At 42.8% G+C, this 26,831-nt stretch overlaps 1 protein-coding gene across 1 annotated transcript in view; it reads right to left on the bottom strand.

The window, feature by feature from the left end:
• Positions 1–487: 487 nt before the first annotated feature.
• The window catches only part of trim71 (tripartite motif containing 71, E3 ubiquitin protein ligase), a 35,745-nt gene continuing 9,401 nt past the window's right edge, over positions 488–26,831 (bottom strand). Inside the window, exons 3-8 of the mRNA XM_054746103.2 lie at positions 16,477–16,644; positions 12,421–12,555; positions 2,210–2,452; positions 1,635–2,132; positions 1,420–1,560; positions 488–1,208 (exon numbers count right to left, since the gene is read on the bottom strand). Of these exons, the coding sequence (XP_054602078.1) occupies positions 636–1,208; positions 1,420–1,560; positions 1,635–2,132; positions 2,210–2,452; positions 12,421–12,555; positions 16,477–16,644 (1,758 nt within the window). The 3' untranslated portion in view covers positions 488–635. The remainder of the gene's footprint in view (positions 1,209–1,419; positions 1,561–1,634; positions 2,133–2,209; positions 2,453–12,420; positions 12,556–16,476; positions 16,645–26,831) is intronic.

The raw sequence follows: 26,831 nt of genomic DNA, 5'->3' as shown, positions 1-26,831 counted from the left end.
TCTCCAGTGGGAAACCATCAGGCAGCCTCTACAGCGGTCTGAGGAACGCATCAGCAACAACATTCAGGAGCTTCACTTTAACTCCTCATCTGAAAACGCACAGCAAGAATTCTATTATTCCTGTGCAAATACCAACCCAAGAATCTATTCATTTTCTATTGTCTCTTAAATAAAGCATAGAGGTAGACTGTCTTCTTTGTAAAACTTCACGGACTAAAACCTCTGCTCACTGACTATGAGTACATTCACAAAGAGCTAAATGAGGTAGGTGTGGAGCAGAGGGTACAAGGTTTCAAGAAGTGAGAAATTCCCTGAGATGTGTACTAATAAAAAAAAAAAAAAAAAGAGTGATTGAGAGAACTGAGAGATGCTGAAAGTCAAAGGGGAATATGTTGCTTTTAACTGATAATCAACTAGTAAAGGTCCCCGGTATTTGTGCTACAGGTGTGTTTTAGTTAAAGGAACAAAATGGATTTAACGTCCTTTGGCTTCAGCGTTTTCTCAGTCCTCTCTGAACTCGCTACCTTTCTGTTGATTGATTCTCTCTCCTCCATTTCCTTCATTGTGGAAAAGAAAGAAAAAAACTGCAAAAAAGGGCAAACAGAGGGAGAGAATGCAAAAATAGAACTTTCTTTCTAGAACTTGAGGATACGGTTGTTCCCAAAGTCAACGACCACGATGACACCATCGGGTGTCACGGCCACACCGGAGGGGCGGTCCATCTGTCCATAGCCACTCCCCTGCGTGCCGAATTTGCATAAAAAGTTTCCGTTGGGCTCGAATATTTGGATTCTGTGGTTGCGGGAGTCAGCCACGACGATGCGGTTCTCCTGGTCCACGGCGACTCCTTGTGGCCGCAGGAACTGCCCGTTCCCGGTCCCCTCAGAGCCCAGAAAGCGAGCCGACTGGCAGTCCGGCCGGATCACCAGGAGCCGGTGGTTGTTGAAGTCGGTCACTACCAGGTGGTCTTCATGGTTAAAGGCTACTCCTCTTGGGGAGTCGAAGTGTTTCCATAAAGCCCCCTCAAAGCCGTACTTGTTGAGGAAGGAGCCATCGGGGCCGAAGAGCTGCACGCGGTGGTTCCTGGTGTCTGAGACCAGGATCTTGCCCTCGGAGTTGACAGCCACATCCCAGGGATAGTTGAACTGCCCGTTCTTGGTTCCCTTTTCCCCAAACTTCAGGAGAAACTGGCCCTCAAACGTAAACACCTGCCAGACAGAGAAAATGTCTCAAAGCCCAGCATGTTTACATGTGGATCAGAGGACGAGCAAGCCAGAGGAGCTGAGCATTTAGCTACATAAATACAAGTGTTCACAACTTTTTCAAAAGTACATTTTGTTTTTCATGCTGCGTTGCCATGGCTTCAATGTTCTAACACATACCCTGAAATGACAGATGGTATGGATTAAGCCTTTGTACCTGCACACGGTGATTGTCCTTATCAGCCACGACGATTCGTCTCTGACTGTCACAGGCGACCCCGGCTGGGCGGTCAAACTGACCGGGTCGAGACCCCAGGGAGCCAAACTTATGGTGGAAGGCACCGCAAGGTTTGAATATCTGTGCAGAGAAACCATCCTCAGTCACCGGCAACATTACTCTAATAAAACAGTTTATGGGAACGGTGTGTGTACCTGTATGCGGTTGTTGCTGCGATCAGCCACCACAACGTATCCCTCCTTGTCCACACTGATGCCCCAAGGACGACATAGCTGGCCGTCTCCTTCCCCCTCAGATCCAAACGATGACACCTGGGAGCCAAGCGAGCCGTAGCTTCGACCCGATTTCACCATCACTTTGAAGGGACTGCCTTGGATGTGTTGGTTACACACCAGCACAGACACCAGGTGCTCCCCCTCGGTTTTGGCGAGGTAGCTGATGGTGTACGAGCCGTTCTGGTGGTCCGTCACCTCCACCGCAGATAGGTTTCCATCTGCAACTGACATGACGACTGCAGACACGGCGTCTCCGCCTGAGAGACGTGGCTCACCATCGTGATCGTATCCGACCACCGTGAATGAGGCCGGCTTGCCACGAACTACGTTCTTCAGACCCTCGCCATGAGCTTTGGTGACGGGGGCGAAGGCCCCGCTGCTGATCATGCCCATGGACTGGATAGCGATGTACAGCGCCTGTTTCAACGACAAATACAATCAGCTATTTGCTTTGTGAAGTTATGAGAAAGGTATAAGCCCGTTTAATTGCCAACCTGGTCTGGAGGAGTGAACATGAAGCGTTCGTCCTCCTGCGGCTGCAGCAGGCCCCGGAGGGCCTTGAGCTCATGGATCTGGGTCAGCATTCGCTCCCTGGCCAGCAGAACATCGAGGTGGTGGCCCTCGTCCAGCACCTGGCTGACAGCAGCTATGGTGCCATCTAATTTGGTCAGACTCTGGTGGAGTTTCTCCACCTGCAGGTATAGAGACTTGGCCTTCACCTGACGGATCTTCTCCAGCTGAAAAACAAACAAACAAACAAAAAAACAGCTTAATAAATGAGTTTTGTTAGTAAATATCAATTTAAGGTTCAGGCAAATGAAACAAGAGCTCCAAGAAAATTTAAGCTGCAAAAGGTGAACTGGGAAAAATGAATATTTTGAACTCCTTCAATTTTATATTATAAACATAAACATTTTAGAACCAGTTGGATTGTAACTGGTCCCAGTAGCCCTGCCCTCTGGGTGGCTCACCATGCCATGTTGTTGAGAAACACTAGCTTTTAAACAAGACATTTGTAAAACACGTTAAGTGGAGCACATTTAGGGCTGTACAACCCCCCAAGGCCCTTTACAACACACACACACACACACACACACACACACACACACACACACACACACACACACACACACACACACACACACACACACACACACACACACACACACACACACGTAACTAAGTTTACCGCTTATAGGAGCCATCTTTCCAGGTTAAATGTAATCCTCTATAGAATTACTTTTTATTCTAATCATTCTTATAAATTAAAAAAGACAAAAACCCCAGAGGGGAACAAACATCAAAAACATTATGTAGGAAAACTCCAGTTTCATTCAGCTCATTGTTGAAGAAAAAACAAGAACTACTCATCACCTAACCCAGGAACATTTTGGTTTCCTTCAGAGGTCAGATCCATTTTCACTACAGACGGAGTAAAAGGCCTTAAAGAGGGCGGGGGCTGGTAGAACCGGAGGCGCTGGGCCTGGTCTCTCACCTAACATCAGCTAACACAAAGACAGTAACACAATGGCTCAACTGGCTCTTTGGTCAGGGAGGGACTCGGGGAGACACAGAGTCCAAAAGATCTGAAACTAAAATTAGCATCTGTGAGACTAAAGTTACGTTTTATAGTTGGAGAAGACAAGCTGGGCTTTCTGATGTTTACACGACCAGTTGTAGAAGAGCTTCAGATAAACGGACCCCGCACAGCCACGACATCACACTAATGTGTTACTACCTATGTTAAAACCATTCTATCAAACCTTTTCATATTTTTGAATCATATTATTGAGTCAATATGTGCTAAAATGACTGTACAGAGTTAATGAAAGGTCACTCAGACCCCCACCGCAATATGTGGTCAGATTATCGCACTTGCAACTTCAGAGTGGTCTGGTCCTTGTTGGATTTAGTAAAGTGGAGCCGGCATGCCTGGCACTGCTGTCTGCTTCCAGCATGTCTTAGATGAACACAGCTGATTAGTTTGATTAAGTGATGGACCGCTCCAGCAGACACTAATGAAGGCTGGGGAGACATTTCAACTGTTAGATTAAGGTGTTAAAAAAACACAAACGCACAGCGAGGAGATAACTTTCACTTTTGCTTTCACTGCATGGACACCAGGGGGTGCTAAAGGCAAGCCAAAAGGGTTTAGTGTCCCTTTAATAAGACCAATAAGTTCTAATACAGCCTTGTCCAAGTGGATGCACAGCCACAGATTATAGGTTCTCATTACAAGTAACGCTGACTCACTGGGAGGAAGGGCTACATCAGATTTCCTGGCATTACTGGTGACCATCATCCTGCAGGGTACCTGCAGGTTTAAGGGAGCCAAATTTAAGACTTTTTAAACCCTTTCCTGGCATCAGAAAACAGAAGAGGAGTCATTTCCAGTGTCTGGTATGACTCAGAGTGGGCCGGCTCAACTTGCAAGCTTTCAACACCGGAGTGGACGGTTACCACGCCACTCCCTGGAGGCTGAAGTTACCAGTTCCAGTTGAAGGTTTGTTTTTGAGCTGTGAAATAGGTTCTTTCTTTAAATGACTTTTACTTCCTGAATTGCAAGAAGATCTTGACGTCTTAATTTTCTGAAATTGGTGAGGGTTTTATGAGCATACACAGGTTCAACATTCACCCTGGCTGCTTTCATCTAGGGCTGAAACGATTCCTCGAGTACCTCGAATAATTAGAGTACAAAAAAAAAAACTCGAGTCAAATTCTCTGCCTCGAGGCTTCATTTAATAAATGTTTAATTCATGACAGAAAATGTCAAAAGTGTGGGGCCATTTTTCACGTCGTAAGGCGGAAAACGTAGTCCAGTGTAAATACTGTAAAATGGATTTAGCCTACCACAACACCACATCCTCCATGCTGCAGCACCCGACCAGGAAACATCCACACGTAAATGTCACTTCTGCAAGCGGACTCGGAGGTCCGCTATATATTCTGCGGACACTGTGTGACTTTTTCATTTGTAGCACTCAGTTTCTGCTCACACTGTGCGTCTGGTAGCAACACGTCAGACCTAAAATGTGCTAAAAATAGCAGTTTTTACAACACGTCGGGCTTTTTATTGTGTTGTTATTGATGTGTGTTGTCCCTCAGGATTGCTGCAGGAGGACGCAGGTATTTATGAGGAAAACGAAAGAAAGTAAATGTTTTGTGATCAGTATAATTTAACATAACCACGGCAAACATGCTTTCTCGACAATACTTGTTATTGTGTGAGAAAAAAAAGTGTAGAAATTAAAATGGACGTGTGTTAATAGGGAAACAGCTGGCGAGCCATGTTTGCGCATGCGCCGTGAGCGGTTCTGGTGCTGTTTGGGCCGCAGCCGCTCGCAGCGCTTCTCGCGCGAGGGGAAAATCGGCTCAGGTTGTATACTTATGCAATTGCTTGCTCATTTTAAGAGGTCTTTCATATTTTATAACATGCTATTTGATATAATGGTTTACAAACACAAAAGAGAAATTCATTAGAGTACTCGATTAATCGATAAAAGATTCGATACAGTACTCGATTACAAAAATAGCTGCAGCCCTACTTTCGTCACCAAAATAAAGACGTGGAGATGAAGTTCATTGTGCCTCAGTAAGTGAACTCATGAAAAGGTTTCTCCTAATAGGCACCTGATAGTAGTGAGAGAATTAGATATCTTTAGACCTGCTAACAGTTTCGGATTCTCACTGAAGCCTTCTTCATGGTCTTCAGTGAGAATCTGAAACTCACTAATATCAAGTGCTTATTAGAAGACACCTTTTCACTCAAATAAAGACATACTTGTTAAGACTTGTGACGCAGTTTCCTTGTGGTAGGTCAGAAAAGACAAGAGGGGGTTCTGGGTTGTGTCGTTGCAAACCTGAAATCAGTATCGCAAACAGCACCCCCCCCCCCCCCGCACCCCCAATTCACACACACATGCTGACTAGTTCCTGTGACTATCTCCGATGGTTAGTGTTAGACTTCACCCCCACTCCGACTCTCACACATGACAAAGAAACAGGAAGAAGGTGTAACAGACCCCCCTAAAGGGGTGACATGTGAAAACACAATCACCCCTAAGCACGGTAACCATTACACATTTAGGTCACAATTAGCAGCACAAATTATTTTTCTACAAATCTGCCCAGAAAGCCCAACATGTACTTAAAACCAGCATCTCACTCGTCTGGGACCAACGATGACTAACCACTGACGGGATTTACAAGAGACTTCACAAAATACAAGATAATAGCAAAATAATTTGCACTTTGACAGAATTTCAAACACTCTAAAAACTTTGCTAAGCACAACTTGTAACAAAGTAAGATCAGATACTTTGCTAAAACGTTTGTGATGACATCATATGCTCAATGATGTAAAACGTGCAGCAAAGGTATTGTCCATGCTTATTCGGTGCAATTCCAACTGAATATTTACACGTTTTCACTTTTGTGTCACCAAGTAGTCACCAACAATCACAGCCCAATGATGTCATGGTTTTAGTGGATTTACACTTTAACTCCCCTGGTAGGAAATATTTCCTCTCCTGAATTATTGCTTTTATACCACTTTGGACCAATGGTTTAGGTTACAAATCCAGAAGTGTGGCATCTACGCTGTGGTAGAAGTTAATACTTGAGTCCTTCTCATACACAGCTTTTTGGTTGCAGCACAGAACCTGAATAGGGGACATTAGCTTAGCTTCCATAGAGAACTCGAGCTGAAGTCCACATCTATGTTAGAAACAGTCATGGCTCCACGTGCTACACTAGAGTCTCTGTGTTGTTGGGCCTCTGGCTCAACATGGGAATGCAAAACAGCCTCAGCCTTCTCCCACCAAAATCTATAGCTCTTTTACACACCTTTATGGCCATAAGTACAGCAGGACCATGTCAAAGGTCCCAGCCGTCCTTCTGGAAAGTTCTCCAATGAGCTAAAAATGGCCAATGGCCTAAAGCAAAAAAAAATGTATGCGTTCTACATTTTAAACATCTATTTTTAAAGGCACGGTATGTAATATTTTTACTTGTTTACTATCAAATTCTGCGTATCCATTCACAAATGTGTCCTTTTTCATTCATATTTCTCACCGTTTATTCTAAATATTCCTATTGGCTTGACATTTTACATTTTTATATACTTAAACTGGTCTACGCTCAGCTAATGCAGGAAATGGAGGCAGAAGCTCATTTTCGTGTTCAGCCTGCATGAGAAACTGAGTGAAGGATAATTTTTAAAAATAACTAAAAATGGTTCATCAGTGAACCTGCTCTTTGATAGATACTGGTGAGTCTCATGTGACACCCACCTCCCATCTCAGGAAAAGCAAAAAATTCCAGTAAAGCTGGATTTATTTCTAGTCTTCCTTACGACATCTAAATCACTCCTAGACAGAGCCCTGCACGGGCCTAAAATCTGAGCCCGTGTCCGGCCCGGTCCGAGGGGGTGGAGCCCCAGCCCGACCCGGTCCGAAAAGGTTTTCGGGATTCTCTGGCCCGACCAGAGCCCGACTTTTATTTAACCAACTAAATGAAAACAAAGTGCGTCAATCCTGACCAATGTGTTAAAAGACGTGCAGGATCCGATCAATTTGTTTTTCCCTCGTTTACCATCACGGAGATAACGGCGCAGGCTCTGGTGGTAATCGAGTTAAATTTGATCTCTTTCCAACAATTTTCACAAGAAAACAAAACAGTTAAAAGCAGGGCTTGTGTTGTGTTGACCGGACAGTTCCCGTATTTGACCGTTTATTTTGACGGAGAAAGAATAGAAAGAATTACCCCGACGCATGCAGACAAACTGACATTTTATTCTACGCACATCGCAGATGTAGCTAAATCACTCAAGAAAAGATTCCCATCAGAACATCTGAGCTGGACACTGCTCAGCGCAGCTCGCCGTCAGCGCATATGCGCACAGCGAGCTGAAGTTGTGGAGATTGGCTTGGAGCGTGTTGCAGAACCAGAGCGCATGCGGGAAGATTCCTCCCACTGAAGCGAGTGTTTTCCAAACCCGGTCTCTCAGAGAGACTTGTCACTTAGAAAATGTTCCCCGATTATGAAACTTTGGCTGAATAGCGCTTGTTCCTGTCTCCAATGTGGCGACGCATCCAGGAGCCGTCTGAGGAGAAGCCCAGAATCTCACATCTTCAGCTCAGGAAGCGCCTATGATTACGCGTGATCCATCAACCCAGTCTCACAGTAAGACCGGGTTGGGCCTGTTCAGGTTTACGCAGACAATCTTTACATAGAATTGACTTACAAATATAAAATGAATGCAGTAAAATATAAAGCATTTTATTTAAATATCCATTCATTATTTTACAAGCACAGAGAGCCGCATCAGATGGATGGAAGAGCCGCGGGTTGCCGACCCCTGGTATAGCCTATACAATAACATGTTGAGGACACAAACTCAATACATCTCTTTTATTGTGAAATAATAATTTCTCAGAGTTTTTCAGGTGTGGGCGGGAGTGTAACACACACGCTGCAGTTGCAGGCGGTAATGGTCAGAAATTCAGCGGGAGCGGGCAGGAGCGGGATGAAGAAAACAGTCCCGCTCAGGGCTCTACTGCTGCGTTTAAGTGTTTCAATCTTTTTTATGAAATCGATTAAAAATAAACGCGCCCAGCCCGGCCCGTGTCCGAGGTAATTACACAGTCGTTGGCCCGAAGCCCGGCCCGACGGCCCGAAGCCCGGCCTGACCAGAGGGCCTAGGGCTTCAGTGCAGGGCTCTACTCCTAGATGGTAAACCCAGTAGTTTTCCTTCAGAAACACATTTTAATAAACTTCCATCTCTAAATGCTCACTAACTTTGTTTGGGTGGCATCTTTCTGTCTCCTGACAAACACTGAGCTCATTGGAGAACTTTCCAGAAGGACGGCTGGGAGTTTTCAAGAAGAGCCGAGCTGTGATGCAATAGAAGACAAACGGGTTGGATGCAGAGGACCTAAAGCTCATTAGATGTGACCCGATGACTACAGCTATTGCATGAATAACAACACTTATATATCTCACTGCTAGAGATTCAAAGCTTCACTTTAAGAAAGCAGATATGTGCTGGTGCTAAAACGGCAACATCACGTACAGTTTTTATTGCTGGTAAAACGAGCGGAGACAAATAAAAGCAGCTCAGGAAAATCATCAACATCATTCTCTGCAAACTAATATCCATGTTCATTCTGGTTTTATATGAACAGCAGTCACTGGAAGCACAGCTGATGTCCTACGATCTGAAGATCTCTGCATGCTTCTAGAGCAGATAGGTGAGACGTAATCCCACCTGGTCACTTAACACACAGCAGAAAGCATTTTAATGCCAGGTGTGAACTCACACGTTTAGCTACTCTCCTCTACTCAGGCTCCAGAATGGTAGAGGGATTTCAGCATGGCATTATGGGTAATTAAATGGTACATTTGTGTGCTTTTATTTTTAGGCCCAAAGGTAATAAATTACTACTAATACTAAAGCTGGGAAACGCAGCCTTACGTGTGTGTGTGTGTGTGTGTGTGTGTGTGTGTGTGTGTGTGCGCACGTGCACCTTTTTTCTGGTTAGCTAACGTGTACACCTGTGTTTACAGAAGCAGGTGTCTTTGGTGCTGCCAGCGGAGGTATACAGCTGTGCTTCATTGTAAAGTAGTCCCTAGTCTAAAATGGCACCTACGATTCCTGGATGTTACTATTTATTTTCACTTGCACTCAGTCTGATTATTTGGGTCACCAAGCTGAATTTGGATCACTGAGGGATTTTCAGAACTTTTTTACTCACAATGCTATTTGGATCCATTCACTTACTGTGTTTTTATGCTAGGCTAAGGTGAAAGGAGTACAGCCGGATCAGGAGAATAACTGAGCTGGTTAAAAATGGGGTTTTCCACATATCTAATGGTGGAAAATATGTCAGACTAATTCTCTTTTTGGGTGGAATATCACTTTAAAAATAATTTTACTCTAAATCCCATTTTTGATTTTTTTAGACTTCATTTCCCTTTTCTTTCTTAAACATAAATAATTAATGAAAGAATATATTTTCAAAAACTTGCTTTAATTTTAATCACCATGTCCACATATCAAGTCAAACTAAATACAAGCTGTAAAACCTGCTTGGAAGCAAAGATATTATAAATAAAGCTGTTTACATACTAGCCCGTCAACGCATTTCTATCATTTTTGTTAAGGACGCCCGTTGCTCAGTAACTCCAACTACAGACAACTCCTTAAAGAGCAAGTCACCCCCAAATCAACTTTTTTTTGCCGATAAACCATATAAATGAATGTCTCATCGTGCTGTAGACATATGTAGTCAATAATTTGGCACTTTAGTGCGTCTTTGTTAAAATTTACATATTCTACCTAAAACTGTCGGTGTTGCGCCCTCTTCAGATAAGAATTCTGCATTGACATTGTGACATCATGATGTACCAGCTAACATCATAGTGTACCTCTTAGCTTATAGAAATGGCAGATTTAAATGCAAATGCAGTGCAGAGTTTTTACCTGAAGAGGGCGCAACACTGGCTAAAGTAAGAGACCGTGACCATGAGAGGGGATTTCAGAATAGAGCTCCGGGAGCTGACGTCACTTCTCCCGGCATGCAACAGTTCAAATCGAAACTGCGCCATCTTGGCAGGCAGTAGCTCACAGATAGGCTATTTGTTATTGTCAGAAAACTCAAATGGGAAATATGGTAGATTCCTTAAACATATTTGGTGTGTTCTTGCGGTGTTGAAATTCTAATTCCATCTTTCAGTTCTTTTTAAAACACAGAACGGTTTTATTTACCTGCTGCGTTGCAGGTAAATAAAAAGAACTGAAAGATGGAATGGTAGATTCCTGTTGTCCCCACGATGCAGAACAGACGTGGACGAGATTAGGGAAGAGCCATCTACAGGATTCCCCAAGATCCGGAGCGCCGCAAACGTTGGATCATTATAATAAAACGCGCTAGTGACCGGGCGAAAATGAAACTGTGGGACCCCGAGAGTAAAGGTTTTCACTTATGCAGCGACCACTTCATATCAGGTACTTAAACCAACGTTTCCTCAACTGTGTATGGTATTTATTTTAAATACTTTTATTACAATTCTTAGTGGGCTTCCTAAACTTATTTTGGCGTGGCTTTTTCTGTCTTATTACTCACAGCAACAAGTAAACATCACGTAAAACGTTGCCTCGTGAGTTCTGCGTGCCGCCGTTTACGTGTTTTATGATCACAGCAATTAACCGGCTAAGCTGTATTTCATTTTTAAGCAGTGGTTGATCAATTGTCAGATCACACATAAAAAGCACTTTGGATTGCTATTATCTGTCTCACCGAGACAGATCTCAGACAGATCCTGAGACGCTCCTGCCTGACATATTTATTTTATTCACGGAAAAAAATCAGACTAGTGATTTCTCTTGGAGTTCAGTTTATACAGTCAAACAGCACAGCACTCTATTTAAACTACTTATGTGTAAATCTGTTATTTGTGTTTTTGTTTAATTAGTTTTATAAATTATAAATGTCAGGGCATCTCAAATCCGGAAAGAGGTCCACTCCGACAGCTTCTGGCGTTTTTTAAAAAGTATCCCAAGGGCACGGTAAGTGTCGGAGATGTTTAGTCTATTTAATTTCTGACTATATAAAACAATAAAACGATTTCTTTGGTTTTAAAGTGTAAACTCCGACGGAGTAAAATCCAAGCCGATCACGTTCATTTTGTTTACCTTTGTTGCCTGCCAACATGGCGCCTACTATTTGAGAACCACCTGACGTCCAGCGCTCTATAGGAAGGATTTTCAAGACACCAAGATAAAGAGTAAAGATAAAGATAGAGAAAAACTTTATGATTTCCTTTAGTGTCTCCTGAATAACATCCTCCAAGATTATCTACCAACGTTTTAATGAGAACGCTTTGCACGGACATTCGAGAGCCTAGAAGCTGCTTCAGGGGCAATCTCGTGGAGTCAAAGGACACGTGTTAAGCTCTAGATATGGAGGAAGAGCGGAAGAAATGTTTACCAACTCTCCTATGGAGTTTAATCAAGCACACACCTTCCACAAACACATCTTCTACATAGAACCAAACTGTAATTTTTACGTTAGATTAAATGAAAAGTAGTAAAAGATGCATACAAACAAAGCCATTACTTTATCCAAAATGAACTATATTGTCTAAAAAGGCGAGAAAGGACAGATGTATTGACCGTCCACGAGGATCCAATAAAAAGGGTTGTCCAGAACAAGTCTAGTCCACAATCCATCATTAGGTCTAAAGTCAATATTGTCGCCCACCTATTCTTACACATGTAGCTCTAACTAATCAGGGCAGGGACTATTGTTCTTGTTGCACCAAACAGCCAACAGCTGAACAGTAGTTCACAAAACAACGATCTCTCACATGATCACAGATTTACTGAAAAATTTGGTCATTTTTAAAAAATACACAATCAGGGTTTCCCCCCAGTGCCACCCGCCAGGCTAAACGTCATGCCCCTCCCCCCTCCCCTACCATGTCCGCTGACACCAACGGCGCAACAAAACTAGAGCCCTCCATCAGCTGATACTGGAGAGAAACAGCGGCAGAATGTGTGCATTGAAGGTATTCCATAAACGGAAAAAACAAAACCAGAGCCCGACGTTGCTAGTCCAGCCAAGCTGAAAACTTCAGATAAAAAGAAACAAACCCACGTGAAAACCAACACCGCTCATTGATGAATACCAAGGTAGCAGCTCACCTTCCACAGAAGTTCACACTCCCTCTCCTCCAGGGCTTTCTTGTGTCTCAGAACAAGTGCCTTCACTTCAGACTGCACCACCTTGGCCTTGATTTCCACCTGCTCTGCCATGGCCTGGACCTTCTCCATGCTCAGCTGGAAACACATGGGAATCGTGCACACTTAGAAAAGTCGAGGAAAAGTAATAACTGATAAAAGTGCACAAATAAAAACAGTAATTAGCTCCAGGAATGACATTTATAAGAGTCCTGGCTAACAGACACCTGCTTGTTGTTTTTGGTCTTTTCCATTTTGGGAGCTTACATCAGAGTGAAACAGGAAATGGGTCAGGATTAGGAAGTCTCCTCGTAGAGGACAACATAATACACTTCCTGCAGAATTTAAAAGCTTCTTTAAGTCGTAAATCCCAGTGCAGGAATCTTTATGTGTGTTGTAGTTTAAAGTAATTTTAAAACAATCCTACAACTAAAAACAAGGACGAGTTGGTTTGATGTTGACAGATTTTTGATTTAGATTTTTAGACGACTCTAGTGCACACAGTGTCAACAGGAGACCATTTTTATTACTACCTGAAGCCATAAAAAAGCCAGTGATCAAAATAAAAGGTCCAAGCATTTACAACCCACAATTTGGTCTGAATGAGCATTTCTCTCTTTGTGTTCCTCTGACCCACCAAGTTTTATCAGGGTTTTCTTCTGGGGGTTTCTGGGAGGTCACAGGGTGAGCTGGACCTCACAGGCATGAAGGGGAGGTGGGATAAAGCTTCCTTTGTGATATCTGCCACAAAGATCAAAGGTCGCCTAAACCTCTACAGGTCGTGAGTCGCAATCCCGTCCTAAGACGCATGTGGCCCACCCCCACTGCAGCCCAACAGGAACAAATGCCAGCAGCAGGCTCCTTTTAGAGCTTTGGTCTTGCTAAAGGAGCTAAATAAGACCTCCAGAGAGAAGATGGCAGCATGAGAGCCCTGCACCAGTTTGGGGAACCACCATGACATTTAAAACAGACTTTCTGGACCTTTATCCCTCCCCTTTTCCACCAGATGAGCTTCTCGTTTAAATTTCTTGCACATCTTTTTCTGTCTTCTTCTCATGATCCGTCTCCCAATCTTTGCGTCTCCATCACTTTCCGCATTTCTCTCCATGCTCCCAGAGGAGCACAGCTCGGAGCACAAAGACGGTGGAAGGAGCCAATCAAAACGCAGAAGCCAAGAGGTTTGACCAACCAGGAGGTCACAAGTCCAGGGTGAGGGGTCAGCTGAGATAATGGGTGTAGAGTGGACGGAAATTTCCTACCTCAGGGGACAGGAGCGTGTGTGTTTACATATTATCTGGCGTCAGCATTTACTCCTGCTGTGACCTGGACAAAAGTGGACAAACACGCCAAACGGCACGGGCTGCAGCCAGATGGCGGGCGGCGTATTTGAGCCTCATCCTGGAGCTTTTCCTTTAATAAAATATAAGCTGGTGGAAACTCACCTCACGTATGTCCCGAAGCATCCGTGTTGGGATATCTTGGAATTTTCAAGCAGGAGTGACATAAGTAATCAGCCATTAGGATAGAAAGTCTGCCCTGGCCAGACAAAGGTCAAGAAAAGAAATGGATAGGTGGGGCGCATGCCTCGTGAAGGAGATGGTACATGCCAGAGCGTCACATGATCCCAGCGAAACGGCTCTAGTTTCATGTTTTGGGCAAGTATTTACCAAGGTCACAACTCTGCCCCACCTTCCGGGCAAATGAGATAAGAGCAGTGAGCCGGGACGATCCCTGATAACTAAAACCAAACTCCAGTTTGATGCTGGGCTTCAGCTTCGTAGCACAAAAGAATGTTGAGAAAAATGCTGCTTCTGTGGCTCCGGAGGTCATAAACAAACAAGTTAGTTATTCATTTAAACAGTTAGTCTGTTCATACCTGTGTGAATGATGTACCAACATGTTTAAAAATGTAAAAGAAATGATGTTTATGCCTAAAAATGAACAGTTTGTGGCATCAAAACACAATAAGGAGTAAAAACTAGAAAATAATCAGCGAACGCATCTAATTTTATGCTTCTTTTTATTTCTTTGAGAAATCTTCATGAACTAAAACTAATAAAGGCAAAAATCACACGCACGCACACACACACACACACACACACACACACACACACACACACACACACACACACACACACACACACACACACACACACACACACACACACACACGAGTCTGTTAGGTTTTTGGGCCGAATTTGAAATTTAAACACATTCGGTAATTAAAACGTCTAAACCAGGGGTGTCAAACTCATTTTAGCTCAGGGGCCAAATTGAAGGAAATCTAGTCCCAAGTGGGCTGGACCGGTAAATGAATTAAATACTTCAGATTGTTTTCTTTGTTTAAAATACAATCAATATTAGGGATGTAAGAAAATATCAATATGGCAATATATCGTGACATTTTATCCAACAATACTATATCGATATTCAAAAGCTGTGTATCGGAAATATCGATATGGCAATATATCATGATATTTTTTCCTGCGATTATTACATTGATATTCAAAAGCCGTGTATCTAATTCTTGAAAGAATTTACATGCAAACTTTTGTGTATTTTCTTTTCGTTTTGTGCAATTCAATCACCACCCGCTAGTTGGCAGCAGTGTGCAACGGGTTTTGTTTCCACCATTGAAATGTAAATCCCTCCATCATGGTTCAGATACCTCATGTTAAACATGCTACGTATCAGTTTGGACTGTTTATTGAACATTCTTACAATAAATTCAGTAAAAAAATTGCTTGTAACGTCTGACTGAATGTATCGATATATCATATCGTCTCCCCTGTATTGTGACATGTATCGTATCGCTAGAATTTCAAAAATACAAATCCCTGATCAATATAAAACGAGGCTGGAGCCTGAGGACAGTGTAGTACAAGTACAACACCTGAAGTGTACTTGAAAATTTGAAAAAAAAAAAAATAAATAAAGAAAAAAAATAAAAATCAACAAATAAAAGAAAACATTCCTTAGTGATTCAAAGAGCTTACAGATCACATGGCAAGATCAGTTTCATGCAGCACTTAAAGTATATTTGACTCATTTTACTTTACATCGTTTAGCTTTCACCAGCACATCAATATCAGAAGTCACATCCTGAGTGGCGGCCAACTTCAGGATGTGATTCAAGTTCTTGTGTGAGCCTTAGAGCGCAGCTTTGTTTTATTTATACTCATTACAGAGAAAACTTGCTCACAAAGATACGTTTATTTTCACTCTACATTGTAAAGTATGAAAATAAAGTTTACACAACCGTCTCGCGGGCTGGATTTAACCCGCTTGCAGGCCGGATCCGGCCCGCAGGCCGCATGTTTGACACCCCTGGTCTAAACTTTAGCCTAAACATTCAGATGGATTTTTTAAATCAACATTTGTTTTAAATGAGTCCAAATGGACTTAAATAAATTTTATATATGTAGTATAAATGTGACATGATTAAAAATACTTATTTTATTTACCAAAGCAAGCCCACGTGGAGCTTTTTTTGAGACAGTTCTGATGCTTCTGCTCCTTAAACACGTATTTGTTGATAAAAGCTAAATGTGAGGAAGGCTGGAGGCCCTTATGTAAATGAGGGGGGTGTTGTATGGTGTGAGGTCCACTAGGAGCTGGGGGTGTGAGCGAATAAATGAGAAGTCGAAGGGCCTTCCACTTCTTTAGAAGAGCGTATTTCTCCTTTCTCCGAAATCCTTTAAATACCTCACCTCCCCTCCCCCACCCTCCCCTAAACTCCTCCTCCCCTTTGACCCTGAGCCCTGCCCCCGCCGGAATTCAACTCATGCGACACACCCCCCTTTTTAGGGGCCAGCTGGAGCACCTTTAACCCCGGGCTTCCCAGCAGCGTGGGGCTGGTCACTCTCAGACAGCTCGAAGCTGATTGGCTCTAATCGCTGGTCACTCTGCTGCTGCTGGGAGCCTTTTCTAAAGACACAGCTGCTGTTTCTACCTAGGAGACGGGTGAGGGTGAGTCTGCTTTCATCCTTATAAGGACAGGTCCAGCTTTACTGCTCTCACCTGGACAGCCTGTCGTCCCTGCTGAGCATCAGCCAACAGCTGGATAGTGATGGCGCGGCAGTCCTGCACGGCGTCCTGCAGGTACACAAACGTGTGGCCCATGTGGCGGCCCACGCTGCACTCCCTACAGATGGGCACTGAGCAGGTTTCACAGAAGAACAGGAACACCTTAGAGGAACACAAAACACACATTTAGTTTGTTTGGAACAACCCAAGTCGTCAAATATGTACATTTGCCATCTAACGCTGAGAGAAAGAGGCTAAATTGAGCCAAATCATCAATGAAAAGCCTCCATTGTTAGAGTTGTGCTTTAATGATGCGTGTGAATAAGATCAGCCTGGCAGCACCATCACGGTGTCATCACGGCCACAAACACACAGCTAATTAAAGAGGGAGTAGGCCGTGGATGCCGAGCCGATCATCCATATGCATGTTGTTACCAGGAAGGCTCACATTCTCGACACCCCAGAGAGCTTTTCTCTTTCAAAACAGAGCCAGAGGAGGAAAACAGGAACTAAAGGAAAGCAAAACCAGATCAATATCCGCTCTGGACAGCCCCGACATTTGAGGACAGGTGTTGAAAAAGGATTTCAATATTTAAAAATCAGCTTTACTAAAACTGAAGTGAAATAACTTTAATTTTCATTTATTTTGTTTCTGTTAATTCTTCCTCACCACCATCTCTTCATGCTACCGTTTCTACCAATTCTGTCTTTCTCGGGATCCTGGGATTACCTTTTCTTTTTCACTTTTTCCCCTCCTTCACATGTTTAATTTTTCCTTTTTCCCCGAGTTTTCATTTCGATATTTTTAATTCATTTTATTTTTTGTTTGTGAAGCGTCTCTAAATGTTTTTCTTGAGGCTCTATATAAATAAATGGTTTCTTCTTCCTAGTTAGAAATTTTGCTGAATTTCAGTTTAGACAGCTTAAATTATCAGAAATATGGAAACAAATAAAAGCAGAGGCCTTACGAGATCAGAATCACCCCTACACACACACCTACCCTCTAGAAGCATACAAATAAAGAGTAAAAATGAAGCTTCTCCTGTAACTCCAGGTCTGATAGGTGATTGGTTGTAATGGAAAGTTAATTAAATATGCACCTAAAGAGACACCACATCAATGGCATCCAATAGCAGGAGGACAGAGTGGACGAAGAGGGGCCTGCAATCAATCCATCAATATTGGCGGTTCCCTTGGGGAGCAGCCTAATCTAATGAGTCACACACACAGAGACACACCTCCCCCTTTATTTCACTTCCTCCTCCTCCGTTCTGACTCCAGCTTAACCTCCTCTTTTTCTTTTTTTACAGCGTCGTTCTTTCTGCTGAGTTCTGGATCCAGCTAGTCTCTGCACCATCCTGTCACTCACCCGGGGCCTTCCTGTCCCTTCCCTCCCCCACAGAAAACTCCAGAATTCCAGAGACACGACAAAGGGAAGAAACGCTGAAGACAATGATGGACACGAGGCTCGGGGACACAATGGGACGAAGGTGCATGAAGATAAAATGGATTCTGATGGGACTGATTCATACGAGCTGCACGTCTGAGATCAGTTAATTAAATAAAGATGTGAACACTTGATTGTGATTTATTCTATTATTCTTATCGTTGTGGGAATAAAAAGCATTTCATGTCCATTTATTACTGTTAATTTCAGGTTCTGGTCTATTTCAGGTTTCTGCATCTAAAATGAAACCCTCTGCCGTGTTAAATCTGTGGTTCAAGCATCATTATTTAAAGTTACTGTGTGAAAGCATCAGAAGGCCCACAAAAGCTTCAGGTCTTCTGACACCGCTTCTTTGATATTTACATCTGCTGAGGTGTCGTCAGCAGCCCGGCGCACCCTGACGTGAAACACACACCCTCGTGAAGTTGTAGATTACATAATACACATGCATCTTTGGAGCTTGGGTCAATATTATTGACTTGCACAGGATACAGGCTGCTCTCGTGTCTTCGCGCAGGTCTCCTGTTTTCTCTCCGCCTGCAAATGTCAGTTTTTTGTTTGTTTGTTTTTTTCAGGCTGAAAACAAGAAGATTACCAAAATGTTCAGAGAAATTAAAATGATACGTGCGAGCTATGATTAGCAAACTTTCTTAAAGAACACTTTACATTCAGGGAGATTTATAAACTACGTGCAGCTCAAACACCATCAGCGTGTGTGCGTGTGTGCGTGTGTGTGTGTGTGTGTGTGTGTGTGTGTGTGTGTGTGTGTGTGTGTGTGTGTGTGTGTGAGTTATTGCATTTCATTAGCACACTGGATGTTTCTCATTCTGCTTTTATTCCACAGCTCCATTCTGATTGTTATTCGCTTGAACTCAGCCACCTAATCAGACTCTGAACTGTGTTTTAAGACGTTACTGCAGCTTTAAAGTGTTTTTTAGGAAAACCTGTATATAAATACTGCATTTCTATAAGAATTAATGCTGGGATTAAGACGAATAGCAGGTTGTCTTTCCATCTGTAAACCAGAAACAGCACAGACTTAGAGAACCATCAAGTAAATCAGTGGTTTCAGTAGCACAATGAGTGTTTATGTCATTTATTACACCAGATAAGACTTTGGTTGGATTAGGGTTTAAAAATGGTGAATAGAAAAAAAAACACAATCCTGTTTAGATGCATAATTTCACTACAATAAAAGGTCATTTTGGTCAGTTTTTTTTTTTACTCCACCAGCACATAACTAAGCAAAAATGAATAAATTCTGAGCATTAAATCACAATTGTTGCACTTTGGCTGGTGTGTGTTCACGTAGCAGTAGCACCAGCTCCTCTCCCTCCCTTCCTCCCCTTGGAGAAGTGGGGGAGAGGGCACGGACTCAGCTAGCCAGTAACAGCGTGCATGCATACGTTGAGCACAACAGAGGGGGAGGGGGGCCACGTAATGTGGTGCTGGAAAAATCAGGATGGTTCTCCAAGTGTGTGAGGACTAACTCAGGCAATAAAACCTAAAAAAAAAAAATATATATATATATATATATATATATATATAACTGAGAAAGAACTACTCTGATACGGGCAATGGTTGCAACCTTTGTTATTATTTAAAACTAAATTAATTCATTATTAAATGTTTAAATATTCTGACAGAATTACAACCATTGAAAATCTAAACGTAGATGAAATGACGCCCCTTGCTCTGACGGCGGGAGGACGAGGTCACCATCTTTGGTCAGTGACGTGTTGGAGGCAGATGTGACCAACAACACATCACACTAACCGTGACCATTAGCCTGCAGCCTCCGCTCACCTATTAAAGCTGCACAAAGAGACCAACACCCGGCTGTAAACATGTTTATAGCAGCTGTACAGCACGGGGGTCCGCAGGAATTAACCTGCTCTTTTAGAGAAAATTTCATGTTTTTTCACTTCCTGTAAAATATATTTGTCAGTTTTTAACAACATCCTCCCCCATAGGTGAGTTGTTTAGCTGGGTCTGTGTTTGTAACTGAAATGGTTCTGTTAACACAAAGTGTCTCCTGTAATAATAAGGTTTTTTTTTCTACATTTGAAACATTTCATGTTAAACTACCAAGAACTTGTGAAAATCCTAAAATCTCTGCGGTTTAAAAACCGTATGATTCCAGCGGGATCTGGTTTAGTGAAGGCTCGTGAGCCCTTGCTGCAGCTGCTTGTCAACAGATAAAAACAAGAAAGTTCAGAAAAGTTCAAATAATCACAAAAGCAGCATTCCTGGAGTCTGACATCAGCTGTGAGCTCGCGGGGCGGCTGCAGTCAAGCTGATTTATGAAAAGTTTCCATTAAATTGTGGAAAAACCAGAAGCCACAATAGCTAAGATTCCTACACATACAGACTTCATCAGGGGAAATCCTAAAAGTTCATTACAAAGTCTGAACATCATTTAAGATATTTAAGATTTTATTTGGATTTTGTTCTGTAAGAAATCTTGTAAAACTGGTGAATTACAACTTTTGGCTGAAATTTGGAAATTCCTTTCATAAAAACAAACTCAAAGCATGAAATTCAAGTGGCTAAAACTCAAAACACACCCATTGTGAACACTTCAGGCAGGTGTGTGGTTTAGATTGTCTTCTTAAGACCCGAGTAGTAATCCCCAAAACAAAATCCTTTTTATCCAACTTTTTTATTTTAGTTGAAATTGATTTTAAAGTGGAAAAAAACAGCTGCTCCAGAAACCAGACTATTTGCGTATTGAAAGGCTTGATGGATAATATCAGGATTAGTTAGGAAAAGTGATGCATGATTAAAATATTTCTGGCAAAAAAACAGTCAAACCAGTAAACGGAGAGGTTTGTTTGGAAACCCCACGTAAAGTCTCACCCTCTAATCACAAGTCATTCTTTTAATTCCACCTCCCTCTTCTTCATTGTCACATTTCTTCCTCCCCTTTGTTGCTCCACCCTCTCAGGGCAAACCCCACTGGCATTTTGCCATCAACAACACACGCACGCACGCACGCACACACGCACACACACACACACACATGTTTTGATATAGCTTTGGGGGCGGTGGCTGAAAGCCGCCGCTCTGATTGGACGACAGGACAGCGTAGAAAGAAAACAAACCAGAGTCAGCTGGCCTTCTTCCTGAGCCAGCATGCTCCTGACTGGCGGAGTGGGTGGAGGGTGGGTGAAGAAAGAGGAAGGACCAGAGCAAAAAAGAGACTATTAAAGAAGAGAGAAGCTCAGCAGGCAGACACAGCTTGATTCATGGAAGAATCAATAAATGGGAGAAGCTGTGTGAATGAGATGCAGCATGCAGACACGTGTCTGCAGACACAAACAAGCTATTCTTAGGTACCGCCCGTTTATACGTTATAGTAAACAACCCGCACACACACTGCTTCTGCTCGAGCTTTTTCTGCACGATTAAAACAGAGCAGCTTTAAGGATTATTTTGTTTTTCTTGCAAATTAGAACGTTTTTGAAGATTCATCTGAGCAGAATCATGACAACTCCACTTTGTGGTGCAGCTGATATTATTCATGGCTGTGGTCGTCTGTTGTCGTTCACTCAGTAACGTTCATGAGTAGGAGACGGGGGCCGAGTTGTCACGGTAACCGGTGTAGCGGTAAACCCCGGTAAAAAAGTTGACAATAATAATAATGTCTTGTTTTTAAAAAACTATATTATCTCGGTGGTTTACCGTGGCTGCCGTGTAGGCGCGGTGACTCTTACCAGCCACCGTATCATCTGCTGAAGTTGCCGGCGGCACATGCGCACTTTGTTGTTTACAACCAAAACTTTCTTGAAGCTAAAGCTGAAATAATGGCCAAAGGAGGAGACGGCAGCACTCAGGAGGCCATTTTTTTATCCCTCAAAGAAGACAAAGTGGGAAGTATGGTCATTTTTTGGATATTTGAAGAATGCCGAGGGACAGTTGATAGAAGACGGCTATCCTGTTTGCAGCACGTGCAGAAAAAGTGTCTGTGAAAGGCAGCAAAGCTTCAAATCTCATGACACATCTGCGTGACCATCACCCACAACTCTACAGTCAACGCAAGGCAAGCAAACGTTAGCATTTTAGGTCAAATGCGTGATCCGAGGATTTGGGTTGAGGGAGAATACAACGAGTCGCTATATAAAGCAGCCGCAGCGCCGCTACCTGAATATAAACCGTGTCGCGGACACCCCCATGTTGAAATGACGCTATGCATTACGGGGCTCCCAGGGGCAGATAAGAGTTGGTCTCTCTCCGAGAATAATTATGAATTTAACAATGATTACTGCCTGATGACATTTTCCCACATCTGCAAAGCTCACTGGAAGGACACAAACCGAGGATGATATTTTCCTGAAATAGGGTTTATTACTCAAGTAAGGGTAAAAAAGTACCTGATTAGAAGGCTACTTGAGTACTGAGTATCATCTGATCTAATATTTTTAAAATGATGACATCAAACAGACAAAAAATAAGAAGTTATGGGCAAATATTGGTATTTTAAAGACTAAAGAAAAAAATGTAAACAAATAACATAATTACAAAATAACACATTTTAGGCAAAATTTAGACACAAACTGAGGACAATATTTCCTGACATACAGGGTTTATTTAATTGTGTGAAAATGTAGCACGTTTAAAAAATACCGCAATAATTTTGGTCACAATGGCCGTGAGGTTAAATTTTCACACTGTGACGACCCTATTTGCCTAATTCCAGCAACAGTATAAAGGAATTTATTATATCAACACTATTTGGATTTGAAAGCATAAATTTTCTCCATAAAACATAAATAAACATTTGAATTTAGATGATGGCACAAACCTTTGTGAAGGCCAAATAAAAGAACGATTGTAGAATTAGTCAGTGAATGGCGTTATAGTCATGTTTTTAGAGATAAAAGGGACCAGCTGGCCCTCCTTGGTAAAACGATGCAGGGGAAACTGCATTCCAGATCGAGCCTAAAATAATCCTCCGTCTGGGCCTGAGAAGGCAAATGCGCTGGTATGCAGAAAAAATATTTTACTAGACACACCTTTTACAGAGTGGGAAAAGTCCACTTATCATAATGATTCCCATTCATTGTGTTCCTTTTTCACCTTTTAATGAAGTAAATGACTTTCCTTGTCTGTTCAGATCAGAGTTGCTGACCAATGGCCCTGGTAAAGAAAGAAATAGATTATTTACTCTAACACTAAACTTTCTATTGGGAGTACCACCGACAAAACATATTTACATGTTGCGTCTTTAATTAAAAAAACTCAAGGTGCAAATTTGTCAAATATCTCAAGTTAAGTGACGTAATAAGACTGCAATTTGCATCTTTCTAGGCTGGAAAGCGCCATACACACCAGTTCTAAACAGCTACGGTAATGTTGCGCAGCTACAGAAAGCTTTGAAATCCTAAAGCAAGTACATTTATGTTTTTTCCTGCATTTCAACTCAGACGTTTTTTATTTGTAGTTTCTACTGTTCAGCACTTGGGTCGACCCTGCTGTGTATAAAGTGCTCTATAAATAAAAGTAGATTGGACTGAGCACCAATCCTGGAGGTAGACGACATGTAGGTGGAAGCTTGAAGTGTCCATCAAACAAAGGCAAAAGCTTTAAAGCTAAATGTGTTAATAGCACAATTTGGTTGAGTGAGGTCAAATAATGGCCAATTAAAATCCCATTTGGGCCCAACCACTGAGCCAGGAAGTGGCACAGGATCCGGCTTTGGAATAAGATCTAAATCCTGTTGTCACAGAGAATGTGATGAATGCCTTCCTTCGTATCCATAAAATTTATATGGCCAAAAGTTCTCTAATAGACATCAAAGTTCAGCCTCACACACACACACACACACACACTTCCATTGAGTGTACATGAAACACAGGAAACAAGGAATGCTCTCTAATTACTAGGCACATGTTGCACATTAAAACGCTGGAAGTTGGACTTCATTTAATCGAACTCTGCTGCCTGTGTGGAAAACACACACACACACACAAATCCTCTTCGGAGGGTAACTACCTACAGATGCAGCTACTCTCACACAGAAACTTTCAGCAGTGATGAAACGTAATAAGCCCGCCCAACAGCTGCTAAATCATACCGCTGTATCTATAATGTTGGTTGTCTACGACGGAAAGCAGACAGCGTGCTGATGAGAAAGGCAGGAGTGAGAGGAAATACCCAGGGTGTGTGTGAGAGGGAGAGAAGGGGAAAGAGAACCCAGGAGGTGTAAACTCAAGTTACAGGAATTCCTCCAGACTTGTATCAGCGTCGGTGTTGGGTTAGGTTTCCTAACAAACATTCTCTCCACTAGTGACCTCCAGAGAAGGAGACTAAAACGCAGCGTTTAAGGTGGTACGCCTTTCACTGGTGAGCCAGATCACTGAAGCAGCACACACACACACACACAGATAACAGAACGGTGAAACCAGCTGCTCTCGGTTCTCCTGGTAGAGTCTAGCATCTTGAGTCTCACTATAAAGCCCCGCAACAGCATTAGTGGGCCGTCAGGCTGATTAGTTCAACCTCACCTAATCCTTAAAAGCACAACACACATTCAGCAGCCACCTCCCAGTAACTCCCACTACTTTCTAAACCAGTTGCTAGTGTGTATGTATGTAAACAATCGTAAGCATGGGGGAATGACTCAATCCAAGGAGCAGAGTTGTGTTGTAGGATTAGTGTGTGTTGGCACGCTGGAGTGTGACATCACAGCAAGCAGAGGATGCTCTCAGATGTAATCCCATTTTCCATTTCTACTTCCCACAGCGGAGATAACCAGCCGACCAATTGATAGAGGAAATAAATAAATAAAAAGACATATGTAGCTCAGGCCTGTGCTGTTCCACCTGAAGCTTTCATGTGGTTTTCTTTTCCAGAATAAATAATGTACAATTTTTATTTTCTACATCTAGTTAGCCCTCATTTGAAGAAATAAAATCAAAACTAGAAATTACTACAATAAAGATACTATAGTATTGATTCAGCAGAAAAAGAAACCCTTCGCCTGCATTTACAACATTTTAGAGGAACAGTATGGCTTAATTTGAGCCGGATCAAGATGCGGGTACGGTCGTATTTTGAAAAGGCGCGCTCGGATAACCGTTTGATAGGATCCATTAATTCTTGCTGCCAATTTGTGTTTAAGGAAAGGAGTCAATCTGGCCAGGGGACTATTAAAATGGGGAATTTTGTTCCCTACGCTTTTAAACAATATTTTCATAATGAAAAGTTACCATTTGTGGCATCTTAACAAGCTCAACCCTATGGCACTGGAGTGCATTTTGTTTACCAGCTCCATAATCAGTTTCAGTCATTGTGTTGATTGTTTACTGCTCAGTCTACTGGAGCTCCACAGGGTACGGTGCTCTCACACTTTCTCTTCACCTTCTACACCTAAAGGTTGGTTTATGCTTGACGCGTCCGCGAGGTACGCGCGGTGAAACTGCATCATTTTAACAACCACGCCCCTCCACCGTGCCTCCGCATGGCCCAAATTTTCCGCAACGTGCACCTAGGAAATTTTCTAACCACGCGGACGGTCGGACGCGGAAAAACATGGCGGACTGGCAAAAAACTAGTATGGCAGAGGTTCGTAAATACAGACATTTGTATGATTCAGCTCTCAAAGATCACCGGGATCAACATGTTGTTAATAATTCTTGGAGAGAAATAGCTCGCACTGTCGGAAAAGACGAGCACACTGTTAAAAATGCTGGAATGCCATGTTGTAAACAACAGTAATTTTTACTTCTACTATGGTGTAGTGTTGGGTGCATGCCGTAGAGCTCCATGCTGCCCCCTACAGTTTGGGAGAATATTGGCTCACCGCAGAGACAAGCCGCATGAACCATAAACGCTGCGAGTTGTGAAGTGCGTTCCATCCGCGAGCCGCATCACCGCGTGGAAAGTGAATGCGTCAAGCATAAACCAAGCTTAAGACTTTAACTACAACATCAGCAGCTGTCACCATGAGACATTCTCTGATGACTCGGCCTTTGTCAGCTGTGTATCTAAGTGGAGTACAGGTCAGTCAGTCATCATGGACTTTGTGGACTGGTGTGAGCGTAACCACCTCGCTTGAACACCGGTAAGACAAAGCAAATGGTGACAGACTTCCAGCGAAACACCCCCCTCACTCACTAGTAAACATCCAGGGAGCAGATAATGAGGTGGTGGATACCTTTAAGTACCTGGGTGTTCCCCTCAACAGTAAACTGAAAGGTCCAACACCACAGATGCTCTGTATAAGAAGGTCCAAAGCCGCCTCCACCTCCCGAAGAGGCTGAGGTCTAGGATTGAGTTATTTTCCCATCTGCTAAAATCCTTTTATCACTCTGTTGTTAGCACTGTTGTTCACTCTGCTGTGGTCTGCTTGGGTGCAGGCAGCACTCAGTGCATTTACATGCAGCCAGTAACCCTTTTAAAACCCAAATATTCACAATAACCCGGTTCTGCAGGTCCGTGTAAACACCGCCAAAAACCCGGACATGCTCATAACCGGAAAACCCGGTTACTACACCTGGGGTAACACTTTTCTAACCCAAATGTTTGGTCGTGTAAACGCATATCGGGACATCCCCATCAAAGCGTGTGTTCTGCGCATGCACTGTTCGCAAGGAATCTTGGTATTTTGAGTAGCGAGCTAGCGTCTTGTATGCGCCAGAACACCGGAAGTAAACAACAAGTTGGGATCAACATGGCGAGTCGCGGCACAGCACCACACTTTTGGAGTGACGAGGAAACTAAAGCGCAAACAAACGCGGTCACCATCTCTTCCGAACTGGGAAACGTTGTTGTTTTCACGGATACCGGAACAAGAAGTACCGGAAATGACGCATATTGCGTCAGTATGTTTTCAATACTTGTGCAATACTGGATTTACATACACATGTCATCAATAATAATTTGACTTTGAACAAAAATA

This window comes from Nothobranchius furzeri, chromosome 11, assembly GCF_043380555.1.
Source record: "Nothobranchius furzeri strain GRZ-AD chromosome 11, NfurGRZ-RIMD1, whole genome shotgun sequence".
Classification (NCBI taxonomy): Eukaryota; Metazoa; Chordata; class Actinopteri; order Cyprinodontiformes; family Nothobranchiidae; genus Nothobranchius; species Nothobranchius furzeri.
This window is presented reverse-complemented; position numbering and strand designations above follow the sequence as displayed.